At 42.1% G+C, this 21,153-nt stretch overlaps 1 protein-coding gene across 3 annotated transcripts in view; it reads right to left on the reverse strand.

The window, feature by feature from the left end:
• The window catches only part of LOC123998558 (BAI1-associated protein 3-like), a 48,717-nt gene extending 28,705 nt beyond the window's left edge, over positions 1 to 20,012 (reverse strand). For all 3 annotated transcript variants that reach the window (XR_006832285.1, XR_006832284.1, XM_046303518.1), the window contains exons 1-2: positions 19,789 to 20,012; positions 13,398 to 13,550 (exon numbers count right to left, since the gene is read on the reverse strand). Coding sequence is in view for 1 of the 3 variants with exons in the window: in XM_046303518.1 (XP_046159474.1) it covers positions 13,398 to 13,543 (146 nt within the window). In the remaining 2 variants the exon portion in view is untranslated. The remainder of the gene's footprint in view (positions 1 to 13,397; positions 13,551 to 19,788) is intronic.
• Between the last annotated feature and the right edge of the window lie 1,141 nt (positions 20,013 to 21,153).

A 21,153-nucleotide genomic window follows, 5' to 3' on the forward strand; every position in this document is an offset into this window, starting at 1 on the left:
CTTTTTTATGGATATATACAAAGAAATGTAAATTGAAAAAAGGTCAAACTAAATTAAGTGCAGCTAGTTTGCAGTCTTTCCAGCTTCAGTTTCAAGTTACTATGTTATCTGTGTTGTTGGCTAGCTTCTCTAAACAACAGGGTCCTAATGAGAGAGCACATTTTCTATGCCAGCGAAATCGTGCCTCATTAGCTCATTGTTAAATGTCACTAGAAAACAGTATCAACAAATTGCTATTGTTATTCTGTCTGTACTGTTTGACGTGACTGTAAGTTAGTTGTCGTTGGCCAGCTAGCAAGCAAGGGATAAGAACTCTTCCAGCCAGTATGACAATGGAACATTTAGAACGAACGACTGGTCCATAGATACAGAACAAAAAGACTGAATGACTGGGTCGCATCCCTGGCAACCAAGCCAATAGAACGAACGACCAGCCGGCTTGGGTAGCAACCCTAGATTTGTTTCGGGACGATATCCTGTGGAAGGATGAAATAGTATGAATAAATTAATCAAAATAAAGTTTTGAATTAAAATATGTCATTATTATCACGTCACCCCGCTCCTCCGCTCTCTCCACTGGCTTCCAGTTGAAGCTCGTATCCGCTACAAGACCATGGTGCTTGCTTACGGAGCTGTGAGGGGAACGGCACCTCAGTACCTCCAGGCTCTGATCAGGCCCTACACCCAAATAAGGGCACTGCGTTCATCCACCTCTGGCCTGCTCACCTCCCTACCACTGAGGAAGTACAGTTCCCGCTCAGCCCAGTCAAAACTGTTCGCTGCTCTGGCTCCCCAATGGTGGAACAAACTCCCTCACGACGCCAGGACAGCGGAGTCAATCACCACCTTCTGGAGACACCTGAAACCCCACCTCTTTAAGGAATACCTAGGATAGGATAAAGTAATCCTTCTCACCCCCCCCCCGCCTTAAAATATTTAGATGCACTATTGTAAAGTGGCTGTTCCACTGGATGTCATAAGGTGAATGCACCAATTTGTAAGTCGCTCTGGATAAGAGCGTCTGCTAAATGACTTAAATGTAATGTAAATGTAAATTATTTGATTTGTATAAAAGTGATAATGCCCTCAAAGCCGGTGGTTGGAGGATATATTGGCACTGTTTGCCAGCCTCCGACTTAGTCTCGGGCCTAACAACACCCTTGCCAATATATCCTCCAAATAACAGCTTCTCTGGCATTATCACTTAAATAACGTGTGTGTCTGGGAATTATTGGTAGCCTAAGGCCAGTATAAACAGACAGTGGATAGAAGGTGAGAAAGCAACCCATCTCAGCGGTGAATCATTCAATAAGAATCATCTCACTGCACTACACTTAAGGTCCTTGGGAGTTGCTGTGCTCCCTTGAGTAATAGCAAAAATATGAAGCTCAACAAAGATTCAAAGCCACTCTACCATGTCTGCCATAGAACGTTATTCTAACCCAGGAAAGATACAAAATACATTCAATTTTTCCTCTCTCTGAGCTGGTGAACTCCTGGACTCCTGCCACTTGCTAATTTCATAGCCCCAGTCGCCATGGTGATGGAGGCACATTCGTGGCAGAGGGATTCACTGGCACAGCTGAACACCTTGGGAATACCCCCCCTTCCCTTTTTTCTTCCCTTCCCAGACTAGAGGAGTGTTCTGGAATGAGTTGTGTGGCAGAGCACCAGGAGCAACAATACAGGCCTGATACCTCAACCCCCCTCACTGCCCCCCCCCCCCCCCCCTCCCGTCTCCTAGCCCAGACCCCCTGTCTCATTATGCAGAGAGAGGACAGAGGAGCTGTCCACATGGCCCCCTCTCAGTCACGCACCTTTATTAGCGCTGCCTGTCACATCACAGCGGGTGCGTGGCAGTCTGGCGGCGGCAGTCTGGTGGCAGCCGACACAGCTCCCACTGATCTCCCCATGCATTGCATTCCACGCCCTGTCTGAGACAATGTCTCCAGGGAGCAGGAGGCAGTGGGTGGGAACATCCCTGATTATTTGTGGCCAGGGTACGTTTAGTGCGGGACGAGGATGACAGAGGAATGAGGATGTCTGTCTGTATTTACAATGGAAGCTTGACAGGATCCCCAAAGAGCTAAAATACCTCATTTCTGTAGAAATGTAATTAATGAGCATGAAAAACATTCCGTCAATACAGTGACAGAATTCAAGGTACAGATATTTTATTTACGTTGGAAAATGGTAGTCTTGTAATGTGTCAGCCCCATTAAACAGGTACTTTCATCTCTGACAGCTAGCCTGACATTTTTGTGAAGCAGCATGAAGGCATGCCAAGCTTGTCTGCTTTGTTAACAGGTTGGTTACATCATGAGTCATATGGTGATTAAATAGGTTATTTGAGTCTATCAACATTTAACACTATGTATCCAAAACTCAGTGTTCAGTGTACCAGCGGCACCTTTCGCTTTTAACCTTTGTAAGTGTATTTTCTGATGTCTGGATTCTCTTTGAAGATTTGTATGATTAAGAAAAACCCACAATCACAAATTATAGGGGTCTGTGTGAGTCAGTCACTCTTTCTCTCTCCCTCTCAGTCTCCCTCCTACCTTTTTCTATCTCTCTCTCACACACACGCACACACATGCACACATGCACACACGCACACGCACACACACAATTTTATGTTGCTAGGAAACAGCTTCTTCCAATACAGTTTATTATTAATATTCCATTTTATTTTGAATATTTATTCAAAATCTTTGCTCATGTTTTGCTACCTAAAAGGTGAATTATGAGCTGAAACAGGCAACTAGACATGCAGACTCAGACAAACATATACAGATAAATACAGAGGAATACAATGTGTTTGGGTATATGCTGAAACATGGCATTACATTTTTTTTTTTTACAAAATAAACGTTTTCTCTTACATGTATCTTCCATAGCCTGTGTCCCTATATGAATAGACATCCTGAGGGTTATGATGATGCAGCTTCAAAGCTTCAGAAAGTATTTCCCAAAACACCACACAGAGAATGTTTGCTAGGTGTGAGTGTTCCGGTCTTTTCTGCATTCTTTAATATTAATGATAATGAATGAAGAAATTCAATGTTCTTGACACTTAAAATCCCTCTAATGGTGTTACAAATCAATGAGCTTGGAATCATTTGATAATGCCTGAATAATGATGGCTCGTGTTTAAGGTGAAGACAGGACTTTGAAAAGAGCAAGTCCTAGTCATCGGAAAATACAATCACCCTCAGGAAATGTCTGTCTATTGGTTAATAATCTCCTCTTCAGGGTACATTTCTTCACTGGGGATCTACAGTACTTCCTACATGTGATGTCTCTTTATGCACGACTAACATATAATGACTTCCTTCCATCCATGGATGAGAAGCTACATTGTGATTATTTAGTTCTGACTGAAGAAACAACTGCTTATAATCTTTTCCCCCATGTGTGTTTGTCTCTGACCTGATGCCCATCTGGGTAATTTACGCCCTGGGTCGTCTATACTGGGTCGGACACTGGTGCTTTAGCCATGCCTCATTTGCATCCTTGGTATTAATGAGCGCCAGTGTGGATCATAGGTGTCGGCTCTCTCTCTATCCCTCTCTATGGCTAATGAAGGACACAAACAGCCTTTCATGCAACCTAATGATGAGCGTCCAGCGGCTCAGTCAGACTTCACTTAGGGTTCTCTCTAGCAGTCTTCAGTGGGAGACGACGACCATGGTTGCTGCCTGCCTGGCAGAGGAAGACAAGTCTCTCTCTATCTCCTTCCTCCATCTCCCTCTACCACTCCCTCCTCCTTCTTCTCTCCAAGTGGTGATAGGGTGAGTGATCATTTAGAGCCATCATGGGGACACAGGGACCAGTTATAATTATAATCTCTCTTGTTGCAGTCCAGGTAGGTACAAAATGATGGTGGGATGGAGAATGTCACATTTTCCTTTTTTTTTTTTCTTTAAAAAAAAATTACAAAAAAAAAAAATTCTCCCCAATTTCATGATATCCAATTGTTAGTAGCTACTATCTTGTCTCATCACTACAACTCCTGTACGGGCTCGGGAGAGACGAAGGTTGAAAGTCATGCGTCCTCCGATACACAACCCAACCAAGCCGCACTGCTTCTTCACACAGCGCGCATCCAACCCGGAAGCCAGCCGCACCAATGTGTCGGAGGAAACACTGTGCACCTGGCAACCTTAATTAGCATGCACTGCGCCTGGCCCGCCACAGGAGTCACTGGTGCGCGATGAGACAAGGATATCCCTACTGACCAAACCCTCCCTAACCAGGACGACGCTAGGCCAATTGTGCGTCGCCCCACGGACCTCCCGGTCGCAGCCGGTTACGACAGAGCCTGGGCGCGAACCGAATGTCACATTTTCAATGCAAATCAACGGGTCAGATTGATGTTATACTGATCCAATTCATCTCCCATAACTGGGTTGATAAAGGGGAGACCGGGGTTGATTGTCACACTTATTTTTTACTTGTGTGTATTTCTCAACACCAGTACCTCTCTAGGCTAGATGGGACGCTACCGTCCCACCTGTCCAACATCCAGTGAAAGTGCAGGGCGCCAAATTCAAACTACAGAATTGTAAATATTTAACATTCTTGAAAATACACATGCAATATGTCAAAATAAAGCTTACTGTCTTGTTAATCCAGCCATGGTGTCAGATTTCAAAAAGGCTTTATGGCGAAAGCAAACCATGTGGTTATCTGAGGACAGCACACCATCAAACAAACACAGAAAATCATATTTCATCCCGCCAGGCGTGACACAAAACTCAGAAATAACGATATAATTCATGCCGTACTGTTGAAGAGCTTATTCTGTTCGCACTCCAAAATGCCTCACAAACATCATAGATGGTCCTTTTGTTCGATTAATTCCATCGTTATATCTCCAAAATGTCCATTTATTTGGCCCGTTTGATCCAAAAAAACACCAGTTCCAACTCGCGCAATCTTGCCTACAAAATATCTAATACATTTCCTGTAATCTTTGTCCAAACATTTCAAACAACTTTCCCAATACAACTTTAGGTATTTATTTACGTAAATAATCAATCAAATTTGAGACGGGATAAACTGCGTTCAATAGCGGATAAAAACAGTGTGTAGTGAGCTTTCAGGATGTGTGCCCCAACCACAACAGTACACTAGACTCAATCCTCGTTCTGAACAACACTACTTCTTCATTTCTCAAATGAAAAACATCAACCAATTTCTAAAGACTGTTGACATCCAGTGGAAGCGATAGGAACAGCAAGCAACTGCCTTAGAAATTTAGATCCACATAGAAACCCCATTGAAAAGAGAGTGACCTCAAATGTTGTTTTTTTCCTGAATAGTTTGTCCTCTGGATTTCGCCTGCCAAATAAGTTATGTTATACTCACAGACATAATTCAAACAGTTTTAGAAACATCATAGTGTTTTCTATCCAAATCTACTAATAATATGCATATCCTAGCTTCTGGGCCTGAGTAGCAAGCAGTTTACTTTGGGCACACTTTTCATCCGGATGTGAAAATACCGCCCCCCTAGCCTAGTGAGGTTTTAAGGTGTCAGCATGCCTCGGTCGAACCGAACAAGTGTGCTCGCATACTCCCTTAAAAGACATTTGCTTGAAAAACTTGAAAAATGCGGCAATAGTACTGTTTGATCTTATTCCAACATGGAATTATAAGCCATCAAACACACTCAGCCCCATCATGGTGTTGGATGTCACAGTATGTGGTTTGTTGTTCGCTACTAGCTCATTCCTTTTATAACAGGAAATTAAGCTATATAGGATACAGAGTATTAGAAATATAACAAAGCCTTTCTTTCTTTATTCCTAATAAAATAAAGCTTTTTATACCGTGAGAATACCATATGACATTTTAAGTAAATGTGTGTGTGTGTATGCATGTGTTTGCACATGCATGTGTGTGGGTGTGTGACATAAATTATATTTGTGAAAGAGAGGCAATGAAGGAAGCTAAAAGCACAACAACCAAAAAAGCACAAAAGAGCTTGGGATGTATTATAAAGGAGTTGATAATGACAACCAACCCCCTAACCCTCCAATGTAAATCAGACGTAGCAGCTTGATTCTAAAATTGATTACATTGTTTTTTTCCATGCATCAATGTATACATAATATCCCATGACAAAGCAAACCAGGTTTTTAGAAATTGTTGCTAATTTTTCCTGACTAGCAGCCCAGACCCTGCCGCTGAAAAACATCCCCACAGCATGATGCTGCCACCACCATGCTTCACCGTAGGGATTGTGCCAGGTTTCTTCCAAACATGATGGTTGGCATTCAGGCCAAAGAGTTCATTCTTTGTTTCATCAGACCGGAGAATCTTGTTTCTCATGGTCTGAAAGTCCTTTAGGTGCCTTTTGGCAAACTCCAAGCGGGCTGTCATGTGCCTTTAACTGAGGAGTGGCTTCAGTCTGACCAATCTACTATAAAGGCTTGATTGGTGGAGTGCTGCAGAGGTAGTTGTCCTTCTGGAAGGTACCCCCATCACCACAGAGGAAATCTAGAGTGACCATCAGGCTCTTGGTCATCTCCCTGACCAAGGCCTTTCTCCCCCGTTTGGCCGGGCGGCCAGCTCTAGGAAGAGTCTTGATGGTTCCAAACTTCTTCCATTTAAGACTGATGGAAGACCTTCAATTCTGCAACAATTTTTTGGTACCTTTCTCCAGATCTGTGCCTCGACACAATCCTGTCTCGGACCTCTACGGACAATTCCTTCGACCTCATCACTTGTTTTTTGCTCTGACATGCACTGTCAACTGGACCTTATGTAGACAGGTGTGTGCCTTTCCAAATCACGTCCAACCACAGGGGACTCCAATCAAGTTGTAGAAACATCTTAAGGATGATCAATGGAAACAGGACTCACCTAAGCTCAATTTCAAGTCTCATAGCAAAGGGTCTGAATACTTATGTAAATAAGTTCAGTTAAAAAATGTCATAAATGAGCTAAAATGTCTAAAAAACGGTTTAGCTTTGTCATTATGGGGTATTGATGAGGAACACATTGAATTTGATCAATTTTAGAATAAGGCTGTAACGTAACAAAATGTGAAAAAAGTCAATGGGTCTGAATACTTTCCGAATGCATTGTAGGTAGATACAGTGGAAGTCAGAAGTTTACATACACCTTAACCAAATACATTTAAACTCTGTTTTTCACAATTCCTGACATTTAATCCTAGTAAAAATTCCCTGTTTTACATCAGTTAGGATCACCACTTTATTTTAATAATGTGAAATGTCAGAATAATAGTAGAGAGAGAAATTATTTATCTCAGCTTTTATTTCTTTCATCACATTCCCAGTGGGTCAAAAGTGTACATACACTCAATTAGTATTTGTTAGCATTGCCTTTAAATTGTTTAACTTGGGTCAAACGTTTCGGGTAACGTTCCACAAGCTTCCCACAATAAGTTGGGTGAATTTTGGCCCATTCCTTCTGCCCACATCTTTTCTATAGGATTGAGGTCAGGGCTTTGTGATGGCCACTCCAATACCTTGACCTTGTTGTCCTTAAGCCATTTTGCCACAATTTTGGAAGTATGCTTGGGGTCATTGTCCATTTGGAAGACCCATTTGCGACCAAGCTTTAACTTCCTGACTAATGTCTGGAGATGTTGCTTCAATATATCCACATCATTTTCCATCCTCATAATGCCATCTATTTTGTGAAGTACACCAGAACCTCCTGCAGCAAAGAACCCCCACAACATGATGCTGCCACCCCCGTGATTCACAGTTGGGATGGTGTTCTTCGGCTTTCAAGCATCGCCCTTTTTCCTCCAAACATAACGACGGTCATTATAGCCAAACAGTCCTATTTTTGTTTCATCAGATCAGAGGCTATTTCTCCAAAAAGTAAGATCTTTGTCCCCATGTGCAGTTGCAAACCTTAGTCTGGCTTTTTTATGGTGGTTTTGGAGCAGTGGCTTCTTCATTGCTGAGTGGCCTTTCAGGTTATGTCGATATAGGACTCGTTTTACTGTGGATATAGGGATTGATTTGCGCTTTTCACACCAAAGTACGTTCATCTCTAGGAGACAGAACGTGTCTCCTTCCTGAGCGGTATGACGGCTGCGTGGTCCCATGGTGTTTGTACTTGCATACTATTGTTTGTACAGATGAACATGGTACCTTTTGGAGTTTGGAAATTGCTCCCAATGATGAAGCAGACTTGTGGAGGTCTACATTTGTTTTCTGAGGTCTTGGCTGATTTCTATTGATTTTCCCATGATTTTCCAATGAGACACTGAGTTTGAAGGTAGGCTTTGAAATACATCCATCCACAGGCACACCTCCAATTGACTTAAATGATGTCAATTAGCCTAACAGAAGCTTCTAAAGCCATGACATAATTTTCAGGAATTTTCCAAGCTGTTTAAAGGCACAGTCAACTTCGTATATGTAAACTTCTGACCCACTGGTACTGTGATAGAGTGAATTATAAATTAAATCATCTGTCTGTAAACAGTTGTTGGAAAAATGACTTGTGTCATCCACAAACTAGATGTCCTAACTGACTTGCCAAAACTATAGTTTGTTAACAAGAAATTTGTGGAGTGGTTGAAAAACGAGTTTCAATGACTCCAACCTAGGTGTATGTAAACTTCCGACTTCAACTGTAGGTAGGTAGATAGGTAGATAGATAGTAGATAGATAGATAGATAGATAGATAGATAGATAGATAGATAGATAGATAGATAGTAAATGCACTGTCTATCTATCTTCAAAGATGACACAAAAACAGACATAGTAGGCCTAGGCTACTAGGCATATAACACATAACAAAACAAAAGACAGGACAACATTGTCATAGCCTAGAGCATTGCATACAGACATTGTGTTTTCTATTGGTCGATCATTAGCCAGCTTTTGACATTCATTTTAAATTACGTTATGGTCGACATGGCTTTGAGTTGCTGTGGTAGTTTGTTCCACTCAACTGCGCCAGTATATAAAAAGGTGTTCATTCCAGATAGACTCTTACATGTAAAAACCAAGTTAAGATGCTAGATACCACATGGCTTGAGCTAGAAACATTTACAATGGAAACACCAATATACAGTGGGGCAAGTTACAAAAGTATACAATTGTGCAAGTTCTCCCCCTTAAAAATATGAGAGGACTGTAATTTTCATCATAGGTTCAATCATTTCAACTATGACAGACAAAATGAGAAAAAAATCCAGAAAATCACATTGTAGGATTTTTTATGAATTTATTTGCAAATTAAGTATTTGGAAAATAACAAAAGTTTATCTCAATACTTTGTTATATACCCTTTGTTGGCAATGACAGAGGTCAAATGTTTTCTATAAGTCTTCACGAGGGTTTCACGCACTGCTGCTGGAATTTTGGCCCATTCCTCCATGCAGATCTCTTCTAGAGCAGTGATGTTTTGGGGCTGTTGCTGGGCAACACGGACTTTCAACTCCCAAAATGTTCTATGGGGTTGAGATCTGGAGACTGGCTAGGCCACTCCAGGACCTTGAAATGCTTCTTACGATTTTCTATGTGGTTGAGATCTGGAGACTGGCTAGGCCACTCCAGGACCTTGAAATGCTTCTTATGAAGCCACTCCTTCGTTGCCCGGGCGGTGTGTTTGGGATCATTGTCATGCTGAAAGACCCAGCCACGTTTCATCTTCAATGCCCTTGCTGATAGAAGGAGGTTTTCACTCAAAATCTCACAATACATGGCCCCATTCATTCTTTCCTTTACACGGATCAGTCGTCCTGGTCCCATTGCAGAAGAACAGCCCCAAAGCATGATGTTTCCACCCCATGCTTCACAGTAGGTATGGTGTTCTTTGGATGCAACTCAGCATTCTTTGTCCTCCAAACACGACGAGTTGAGTTTTTACTAAAAAGTACTATTTTGGTTTCATCTGACCATATGACATTCTCCCAATCTTCTTCTGGATCATCAAAATGCTCTCTAGCAAACTTCAGACGGGCCTGGACATGTACTGGCTTAAGCAGGGGGACACGTCTGGCACTGCAGGATTTGAGTACCTGGCAGCATAGTGTGTTACTGATGGTAGGCTTTATTACTTTGGTCTCAGCTCTCTGCAGGTCATTCACTAGGTCCCCCCGTGTGGTTCTGGGATTTTTGCTCACCGTTCTTGTGATCATTTTAACCCCACGGGGTGAGATCTTGCATGGAGCCTCAGATCGAGGGAGATTATCAGTGTTCTTGTATGTCTTCCATTTCCTAATAATTGCTCCCACGGTTGATTTCTTCAAACCAAGCAGCTTACCTATTGCAGATTCAGTCTTCCCAGCCTGGTGCAGGTCTACAATTTTGTTTCTGGTGTCCTTTGACAGCTCTTTGGTCTTGGCCATAGTGGAGTTTGGAGTGTGACTGTTTGAGGTTGTGGACAGGTGTCTTTTATACTGATAACAAGTTCAAACAGGTGCCATTAATACAGGTAACGAGTGGAGGACAGAGGAGCCTCTTAAAGAAGAAGTTACAGGTCTGTGAGAGCCAGAAATCTTGCTTGTTTGTAGGTGACCAAATACTTATTTTCCACCATAATTTGCAAATAAATAAATAAAAAATCCTACAATGTGATTTTCTGGATTTTTTTCCCTCATTTTGTCTGTCATAGTTGAAGTGTACCTATGATGAAAATTACAGGCCTCTCATCTTTTTAAGTGGGAGAACTTGCACAATTGGTGGCTGACTAAATACTTTTTTGCCCCACTGTACATACATTTTGATTTTACTTATGAAAAACACATGAATTCCTCTCACTTCAATGTTTCGTTATGCTGACACAAATTGACCAGGTGGATGAGTTACTTCATAAAATTCACACATCACACCCTTAAAAATATTAGATTGGGAGTAATTAACACTGTGACAACCAACTCATGTTACAATCAACTCCTGAGACAACTAACCCGTAATACAACCAACGCCTGAAACAACCAACCTCTGAGACAACCCCCCCAAGACAACCCACCCCTGAGACAACCCACCCCTGAGACAAACCACCCCTGAGATAAACCCACCCCTGAGACAACCCACCCCTGAGACGACCCACACACATCTGAGACAGCCCACCCCTGAGACAACCCATCCCTGAGACAAACCAACCCCTGAGACAACCTGCACGCACCTGAGACAACCCACCCCTGAGACGACCCACACACATCTGAGACAGCCCACCCCTGAGACAACCCATCCCTGAGACAAACCCACCCCTGAGATAAACCCACCCCTGAGACAACCCACCCCTGAGACGACCCACACACATCTGAGACAGCCCACCCCTGAGACAACCCATCCCTGAGACAAACCAACCCCTGAGACAACCTGCACACACCTGAGACAACCCACCCCTGAGACGACCCACACACATCTGAGACAGCCCACCCCTGAGACAACCCATCCCTGAGACAAACCCACCCCTGAGACAACCCACCCCTGAGACGACCCACACACATCTGAGACAGCCCACCCCTGAGACAACCCATCCCTGAGACAAACCCACCCCTGAGACAACCCATCCCTGAGACAACCCATCCCTGAGACAAACCCACCCCTGAGACAAACCCACCCCTGAGACAACCCATCCCTGAGACAAACCAACCCCTGAGACAACCCGCACGCACCTGAGACAACCCACCCCTGAAATAACCCATCCCTGAGACAAACCCACCCCTGAGACAATCCACCCCCGAGACATCCCATCCCTGAGACAAACCCACCCCTGAAACAATCCACCCCTGAGACAAACCCACTCCTGAGACAAACCACCCCTGAGACAACCCACCCATGAGACAACCCACCCCTGAAACAATCCACCCCTGAGACAATCCACCCCTGAGACAATCCACCCCTGAGACAACCCACCCTTGAGACAAACCCCCCCTGAGACAACCCACTCCTAAGACAACGCACTCCTGGGACAACCAACCCCAATCTCCCTTGTGTATCAATAGTGTTGTGTCGCTGTAGCTCCTCAAGTCTTTTAAAGGGCCAGTGTTTGATAATTCAACAGATCAAAGTAATAATTACAAAATATTCTGCAAAGAGCATCACAGGTGTTTTTCTCCCTCACAAATAAACTATGCGCCATCATTAACCATCTAGCTGTTCATATTTTAGGAGCAGGCTGTAACAAACAGACGTTGTTGGGTTGCTATAGAAACCTCAAGGTTCACATGCCCATTACTTTTGACTTTGACATTCAGCTGAAGAGGAATCAAAACAGAAGCCTCGCTCCAAAGGATGACTGGAAAAACAATTGATTTATTCACCTGCACCTGTCAATTCTGCTGTGGCCTATTCATCTGCCAATATCCTTAGGATGACAGCTCATCACAACCATCCCAGTTTGGGGTTAACCAATCAAATAAATGTGTTAATAAATAACATAAGAAAATTCTGTTGACATGTACTGGATGAATTTGGGTCGTTCTTTTTCGATAAAAGTTATGAAAAGTTCTAGAGTTACATATTAAAGATAAATGATAGACCATTGAAGTATTTCTAAGTGTTGTTCCCCCCAAAAGCAATGTTCCCCGTTCACTGAGTGTCTGACTGTGCATTTAGCTGTTGGTATTTTGGGATGTTTGATGTCTCCTTGGGGAAGACCAGACTGATCGAGGCATTTTAGAAACAGGTCCCATCTCTGGAGTAGAGGAGAGGGACACATTAAACATATTGGGTTTGTCCAGAATATTTATAGTCCCCAGTACCAGACTAGGCCTTCTTCTCAGAGACAGAGGAACCTTTTCTTCATCCAGTCTGAATGTTCCTGTGTTTGTAGCTGTATCTGTCAGACTGACTTTCTCCCTGGCTAACCATCAATGTCACTCTCTCCACTCAAGCCATACCAGAGACTGACTGCCTTTTAAAACTGCCTATAAGGCTGACTGGAAACAGCTTTTGCTTTCCATTTTTTATAATTTGTTTCTTTGGAAGCGCTTTGAGATTCCATTTTGTAAGAAAAAGTGCTATATTATTATTATTACCTGAGTGAGTGAGTGAGTGAGTGAGTGAGTGAGTGAGTGAGTGAGTGAGTGAGTGAGTGAGTGAGTGAGTGAGTGAATATCCATGTTTACATGCATGTGTGCGATTATAACTGCTGTTACTTCTGTGTGCCACTGAGCCTCACCCATGAGGTAGCTAGTCAGGGCAGTGTGTTAGACTCACCCGTGAGGTAGTTGGTCAGGGCAGTGTGAGAGACTCACCCGTGAGGTAGTTGGTCAGGGCAGTGTGTTAGACTCACCCGTGAGGTAGTTGGTCAGGGCAGTGTGTTAGACTCACCCGTGAGGTAGTTGGTCAGGGCAGTGTGTGAGACTCATCAGTGAGGTAGTTGGTCAGGGCAGTGTGAGAGACTCACCCGTGAGGTAGTTGGTCAGGGCAGTGTGAGAGACTCACCCGTGAGGTAGTTGGTCAGGGCAGTGTGTGACGGGGATGCTGCTGGCTGCTGAGGCTGATGGCTCCCTCCTCCCCCTCAGAGACTGGCTCCTCTGAACCTGCCTCAGAACACTGCTCTTCAGGTCCAGCAACGTCGTCATGCTCATTCACTACCTGGGGTCACAAGGAGAATAATTCACATGAACATGAGCCTAAAACAAGTGTCAGGTTGTACCACAATGTTCAGTAAATGTGTGAAAATGCTTGTAATTGTTTATCCCAGTTTTTATTTGAACTATAGTTGGATATACAGTATCTAACACAGATGTGATATATCCACTTGAGGAGCTTCCCTTTGGCTACATAAAAACAGGGTTAATCACAGTAATCAGACCCTCTTAACTCAATTATACTCAACCCATGGCAGAAGGTACGTGCTATTTCTGTCCAAGGCTGACTGATATCGTATGCTGGTTGATTTCATCATAGACTTGCTGGTTGGCCACTGTTGTGACAAACCTACCTGCAATAACTCTCATTCAAGCAATGCTCTCTCAAATCCTCCTCCACCGACCCCCATCTACTGTAGCAGAGAGAAGTGCTGCTAAGATAGAAGTATCATCATCACAGACGTCTAATTCATCGCTGACTTTGTTCTTAAGGGTTCTAGTTAAACTGTGATACGATGTGAGACTTCTAAAGAACAAGTCCAATGTTAGGTTCCACCTCAGTGAGTATGAGTCACTCTCCAGCCTCTGACCAGCTTGTATGGTGGCTGACACCAGTAGATGCAGCAACAGTACAATGCAGAAGTAGAGAAAAAACTAAAAGGCACTAAAAGACAATAAATTACATGGATACAAGAGAGAGGGTTTGATTGATGGCAAAGTTTTTTCAGGGGACAGATATACATTCTTTTCATCAGCTGACAGCAAATGTTTTTATTTTGTCACATCTCTGAGGGAAGAGGAAGAGAGACAGACTGGCAGCTCTGTGTTCTGCTTTCTCTCAAACAGTGAAAGTGACACATTAAATAACACAGCTAGCTAGACAATATATTTGTAATAGGGATTCATTCAATGTAACTGTTCGAGACAGATAGTGCGCTTGCCTCGCACTTTTAGTTAGAATGTGAACAGTATCCTCGATGTAGGTATTCATATGTCTATAACGCCTCCATTGAGGAAGGTTCTGGATTGCAGTGCCCCTTGGATATGGGTCAAAAGAGTTACTGCCTATGAATGAAGTGGGTCTGAATCTCATACCACTATTTCCTATACAGTGACACCATAGTTAAACCCACATGATAAGAAGTACTGTTTTGTAAATGACTTAAATGTTTTCATTTCACACTTTCATTTCTCAGGAGAGGCTTTTGTGAGAGAGATTTGTTCATATATTGGTCATCTGTGTGCACCGTTTCATGTTTCCCCAAGGTCATTAGACACCTGATGCTGTTTTAACAGAGCAAACTACAAACACCAGATACCTGCTTGTGTCTCAGATCCAATACCTGTCTGTTAGGTATACACTTGCAGCTCTGACTAGTGACAGTTAGCGAAGCATCACAGTTAGGGAGAAGCCTTCTCCCAGGTGAGCAGCTCATTTCAATTAGACGTGGCTGGCCTCCCAACTGGATGTCACTCTGTCTCAGTCGTCAAGTCCCAGTGACAAAAACGAGTCAACGTGCCAAGGAAACACTCACAGCCAAGTGAATGTCACTCACTCTCACTCTCACACTCATACTCTCACACATCACAGGTGCCCGGACCTTAACAGAGACTGACGGCGATGCTCAACACTGTATTTCTCCTGTGAGAAGCCAGCGAGCCCCAGCAGCAAAAGGCTCCTTGCTGTTAGGGGATGGAGGGGTCTCTATGGTAACGGTGGAGGGAGAGAAAGGGGTTGGTAAATCCAGGTAGACAGAATTCTACAGAGGCAGGCTGCATTAATAATAACTTGATGTTATTATATCAGTCTTCCCCTGGCTAGGCTAACTTATCACACCATAGCACCAATGAGGCAAAAGTTGGTCCTGATCACACCTGGATTCTCATCTCCTCAGCTTCGTATTCAATGAGGCTAAAGGACTGCAAATACCCTATCATCAGACTCCCAGGGAGCCAGTATGACACAGTTATTTCCAATGCCAATTGTGATGAAGATAAAAATGGATTTATGACTCATATCTATAAAAAAAAATCTCCCATTCTGTCGCTGGGGACTCATCCTGCCGCTGATGTCATTATCATCATTATAGATTGGTTCACCTACTGGTTAAATGACATCAGCCAGCCTAGACTGCTGCTGTAAAGTATATCTATCAGTGGGACCCTGGAGTCTCACAGCAAGCTTTCTTTGTCTCATTTCTTCAGGATTGAGTGAACAGATTCTGCCATGATATCATATTCAAAATAGAGGGCAGGAATTTTTAGAAAATGTCATTTGAATGCCGTTGTTATCAATTAGTCCACAAGTGTCATCTATTTAGCCATGTTTGGTGGCGGTCCTGCCAATCACTCAGAATATAGATTGTTTAAATGATCTTCTTTGGTCCTATGGGAGATCTACTTGATTATGTGCATGGACTGTACTGTATATGGCCTACTGTGTATATGGCCTACTGTGTGTGTGTGTGTGTGTGTGTGTGTGTGTGTGTGTGTGTGTGTGTGTGTGTGTGTGTGTGTGTGTGTGTGTGTGTGTGTGTGTGTGTGTGTGTGTGTGTGTGTGTGTGTGTGTGTGTGTGTGTGTGTGTGTGTGTGTGTGTGTGTGTGTGTGTGTGTGTGTGTGTGTGTGTGTGTGTGTGTTTCTTCTCTAATCCAATTGTATTTTCCACAGTTGTAACTGCTCAATATTATTGTGGTTTTGGGACATACACTGACAATTATAATTAAATAATAAAGATATCCACATGTTGACCTTCAGCTTTGTCATAATGTAATTACATTAAAAGATGCACAAAAAACAACATCATTATGGAACAAACCCAACTAACAACTATCTATTTGATTGATGAATCCTTTGTGCATGGACCAAACAAGTGGTCACTCAGGCCCCCAGACTGAAACCTGTGTGAATGGCTCATCACAGATAATCAGGGGGGGGGGGACTTATTGATTTAACAAGGGCTCACTTATGTCCAACACAAACATAACAGCCATACTAGAGTCCTGGGCATTGTGACATGACAGACAGAAGGTGTTGGGCTGGGAGCTCCACATCTTCTTGAACATGGAGAGAAAATTCCTCACATGGAATGGGGAGACATAGCTACAGTATCATTGGGATCTGTGTGCATGTCTAGATAGATAAGGGCTCTGATCCCCTCCAGGCTTTGGCAGAACCACCGGATGACAATCAGAGGTTCCATGGTAGCAGCTTATTCTCAGCAGCCCCTGTACAGCCAATGAGCCAATCTGTTAGGGTGATCAGCGGGCGCTCAATTCAGAATTGACATAAGACTGACACTTTGCATCTGAGATCGATAGGCAGTGAATATTCGTCAGTGTTGGTGGGAAAGAATCTGGGAGCTGTTTTACAGCATGGGTAAAGTCTTTCTGTGCTAGTTAGGCTATACAAACCTACTACCTACTACTACCTGGCAATAGAGCAGAAACTACTTAGAGAGCCACATGAAAAAGGGCATACCGCAGGGAGCAACAATTCTCTATTCAATGAGAATTTACTTTTAGGACTATTCTCTGAATACACTGGGTACATGCAATGCATTACATGATATGCAAAACAATACAGACTGGTTATGTTACGTAGATAATGAAGGTCTCCTCTTTATGCTACTCAACTCAACTCTCAATACAAACACAAACACAACCTCAAACACAACACAATATCAACCATGGTGACTATGACAGGATATTCATTATTAAATGAAAGGTTGCATGATGGTGAAGGTAAATGCTTATGAGCTCGATCCTTTACAAAAACCATGATCCTGAGTGACGTGACAAATGAATGATTCACAGCGTGTTCGTCTCTCTTTAGAAAAAAGGACCGGGGAACCCTTCAACCAACATAATACGGGCCTGGATCCTTAGACTCATAGTCATACGTAGGCCTACTATAAGGGCCAAACTGACATACGGACACATCGAAATGATGTTACCCTCTCACTCAACCTTTTCACAAGTTGCTCTTTGGATGTTTAAGGAGAGAGAGAGGGGGGTGCGGGGAATAGACAGGGTTAGCCAGTGTTTTTTTATAGCACCAGTAGTGCTGAGAGTGTGACTCATAGGGCTAGGCTCTAGAATCAAGTAGTCTCTAACCTGCAACAGAAGGCTTTCTCAAAGCTCTGAGGGAAGAAACTGTACCACACAGACAGATTTAAACTGTCAATCAATAAGAGAATGGAAATTTTATAGCCATAGATGTAAACATAGATGTGGGAACAACCATTCAAGTGACTGTTGTGTTTAGAATGATGTCTCCGCGACAGTGTTTTCTAATCAACCGTGTTTTTCATATCACAAACTGAAGTGACCGTTACAGAACCAAGCAATCAGACAATCACATGTCACAATACATTAAGCATAACCCAAAAATAACAGCACTATCAAGACGGGGGGTTAATGTTACTCTCAATACAGCACTGTAAATGCACTGTGCAGACATAACAAGACTATTCTGTAATTGTTCTCTTTGTATAAGATTGAGAGACCTATCTTCGCAAGAGAACTCAAGGGGGACATCTAAGAATTATGTGAAACAAAATGGTAAAACAAAATCAGATTCAGCATTTTCTGTCTTTTGGGACTTTATGGTACGTGTCCAGAGGCACATTTTGTTCAATTATTTTGATTAGTGTAATATGATGCAGGATTAATTACAGGCTATGAGGCTACTCATGTAGGAGAGGCAAAATTCAGTGGAGGAAATAATATTTTCTTCACTGAATGCATCCACTGGGTACATGATGATGAAATGCAATTCATTGTTAAAACTCTAAGTGATTACTTTCTAGGTGCAGTGGAAATATAACACCTGTTTGAGTTATTTGTCTCCTTAAGATACTTAACGAGCCCCTTCTAAGTGAACACTTAGGACCCCGCTTGTTTTTGTTTACCTCTAAAGAGGTTAGTTAAAAAATGAAATCATATTCCTGCAATCTGCATAACAGTCATTCACTTCTCTGGTACATGCAAATCGTCTGAGTGCAGCAATTGAATTGCCACAAAGACCAGGCTGATTATGCATCAACCCTCTTCATTGAAATTCACAAATGAGGGCCAATATCGCACAATTATTGGAAAGAGAGCGTCGGTACATTCAGAAGTATTGTTAAAAGTTAAAAGGGAGGTTACCAGGAGTGATTGCTATAATGAACACACCAACCATCCCTACGTCAGGTTAGTCAGTTTCCAAGACAACTGCATGATATATACACAAGAAAGGTTCCCTTGGCAAATAGATCCGTCATGCAGAAAACTATGCTTCATGACAATTTTGCAGGACTGGATGATTGGGGAAAAGTATGCTCTACAAAGGATGTGTGTAACTATGCAGTTATTATTAATTCACACATCTAGCCTTTAAGTGAAAATAATAATTGATGGACATACTTGACTCTTTAAAAAAGGTGTGTGCATCTCTGCCTGTCTGTTTCTTAAATGATTTCTACATACCAAATAAGAGTTTCAGTTCAGCAAGGTTGGGTTGCCTTGACCCATGCAGGGAACAGGTTGTAGCTTTTCAAATCGTATTATTGATATGAACAACTAAGATGGAACAACAGGATGAAATCCTTTAAAAGATCACATGCAGAGTGCATGTTAGAGAACACAAGATCCTCTGAAATCCTTTAAAAGAACACATGCAGAGTGCATGTTAGAGAACACAAGATCCTCTGAAAGATAGTCAGCTAATTATAGCCTACAACTAAATGACTGAATAATATATTTGTACCATCAGACAACATCTTGTTGAGGAAATTAAATCACCCGTTCAACTTTTTTTCTGGTCAATAATCAACCAACATATCAACCGAAAGCATCATGATTAATTAGGATTTCATTTTAAAACCGAAATTAATATTATTGGATTCTGAAGGGATGGATAAACAACTTTGGATTTTTCTTAGAGTAATAAACTTAAAGGGGGACTAGCTCATAAGTGTCAACAAAACGACATTCATACACATAAGCTTTACCATGGCATAAAATATTTATCTGTCAACTTATTCAAATATTTGTTGATTATGCACGCAAGTTGGTTAAAATTCAAATCAAAAGGTATGAAAACAATGAAATGCCCCCTCCAAAATGTTCACATATTGAAACAGCACACAATCAATAATGCAAAGTGCTCTTTTCATCTTTTAAACAGACATGGAATAGAGATGGTATACGTGCAACTAAATAAAGTTGAAATGCTGTAGATAAAGAAAAATAATGCTCACCTGTAGCTTTCTCATTCACAGTTGCGATGTGCGTATGTTTTTGCTTGCGTCTCTGAGTTCCTGTTTTAGCACAACAAAATCGACGGAAAATACGTGTTTGTCTCTTTAAGATAGGAGATAGTCATCGGCCGCAATAAACGTTAATTAATTTTATTTGTTCACAGACAAACGCTCTCATTTTTCCCGGAGATGTTTTCTTCTTCACTCATGCTATACCGGTGGTCTCCATATATAGTCACAGGAAGTCAAGGCACACTTTCCCCGCCTCGGGCTGTTGCGGAGGGATGTAAGAAATACGCTCTGTGAAGAAGAGGGTAGATCCACCTGTCACATTTAGCTAGCTCTACCTGTGTCTTCTGTCATAATAATTTGCTATAGCTTCAAAATTATACAATTAATAAAGGATATTTGTGTACAGCCAACTACACCAACATTAACATAACAGGTTATTGTTTATTTGGTACAGGGAACAGTCGATGGAATATGTACCTGAAGTCAAATATTATCAAGTCAAACTGTAAACGGGCCAAATCTGGCCTGCAAGTGGTTTTATTTATTAGACATAAAAGACTGTAAAACATCATGAAATCAACTCCAAGTGATTTACATTTTGGAAATCTGTTCCCAAGTATTCCCAAGCATAATAGAGAGACACGTGTAACTGCCCACAAATGTAAGCACGGTTTGAAATTATTGTTTAGGTCAAATATTGTATTTGTTTGGGCTACTTGGGGTCAAATTGCAGTCTACAAATGATTTATAATTATGTTCCTTCCCCCCGACAATCAGCTCAAGAAAAAAAACTGACCCCCAACTGAATATAGTTGATGATCCCTTCTGTGAATGATGGGAATTCTAAATAATAGGCTATAACATGATAACAGGTAATGAGGTGGAACTGTCTGCCTCCCAATCAGATCCAAAATATACAAATTCTGGTAAAAACTTACAAAACTCATGATATTGAAATAAATGTGTCCCTCAACTGAGTGAAGATGCCAAATAGACATTTACGGTATTTGTATTAAGGTCCAACATGGTGATTAACTTACAGGCTTGACATTTCTCAAGGTCACTCCTTGTACTGAGGCTACTGAGAAGAGGTGAGATCCTACAGAGTTATACTGAAGACATTCATTAAAAACATTGGGAGATATAAAATTGGCTGTGAGTTTGTTCCCTCATAACCGAACAGAAAATCACTGGGGGAAAAAGTGTTGCGAAATGTATCACACAAATAGCATGACACAAGGTAGGCTCAGCGATGTGCACACTATCTATGGAATAAAAATATATCTTTCATGTAGACCAGACAATTTGACCTTAATGGCAATAATCTCCACCCGGCACAGCCAAAAGAGGACT

The sequence above is a fragment of the Oncorhynchus gorbuscha genome, linkage group LG16 (genome assembly GCF_021184085.1).
Source record: "Oncorhynchus gorbuscha isolate QuinsamMale2020 ecotype Even-year linkage group LG16, OgorEven_v1.0, whole genome shotgun sequence".
Classification (NCBI taxonomy): domain Eukaryota; kingdom Metazoa; phylum Chordata; class Actinopteri; order Salmoniformes; family Salmonidae; genus Oncorhynchus; species Oncorhynchus gorbuscha.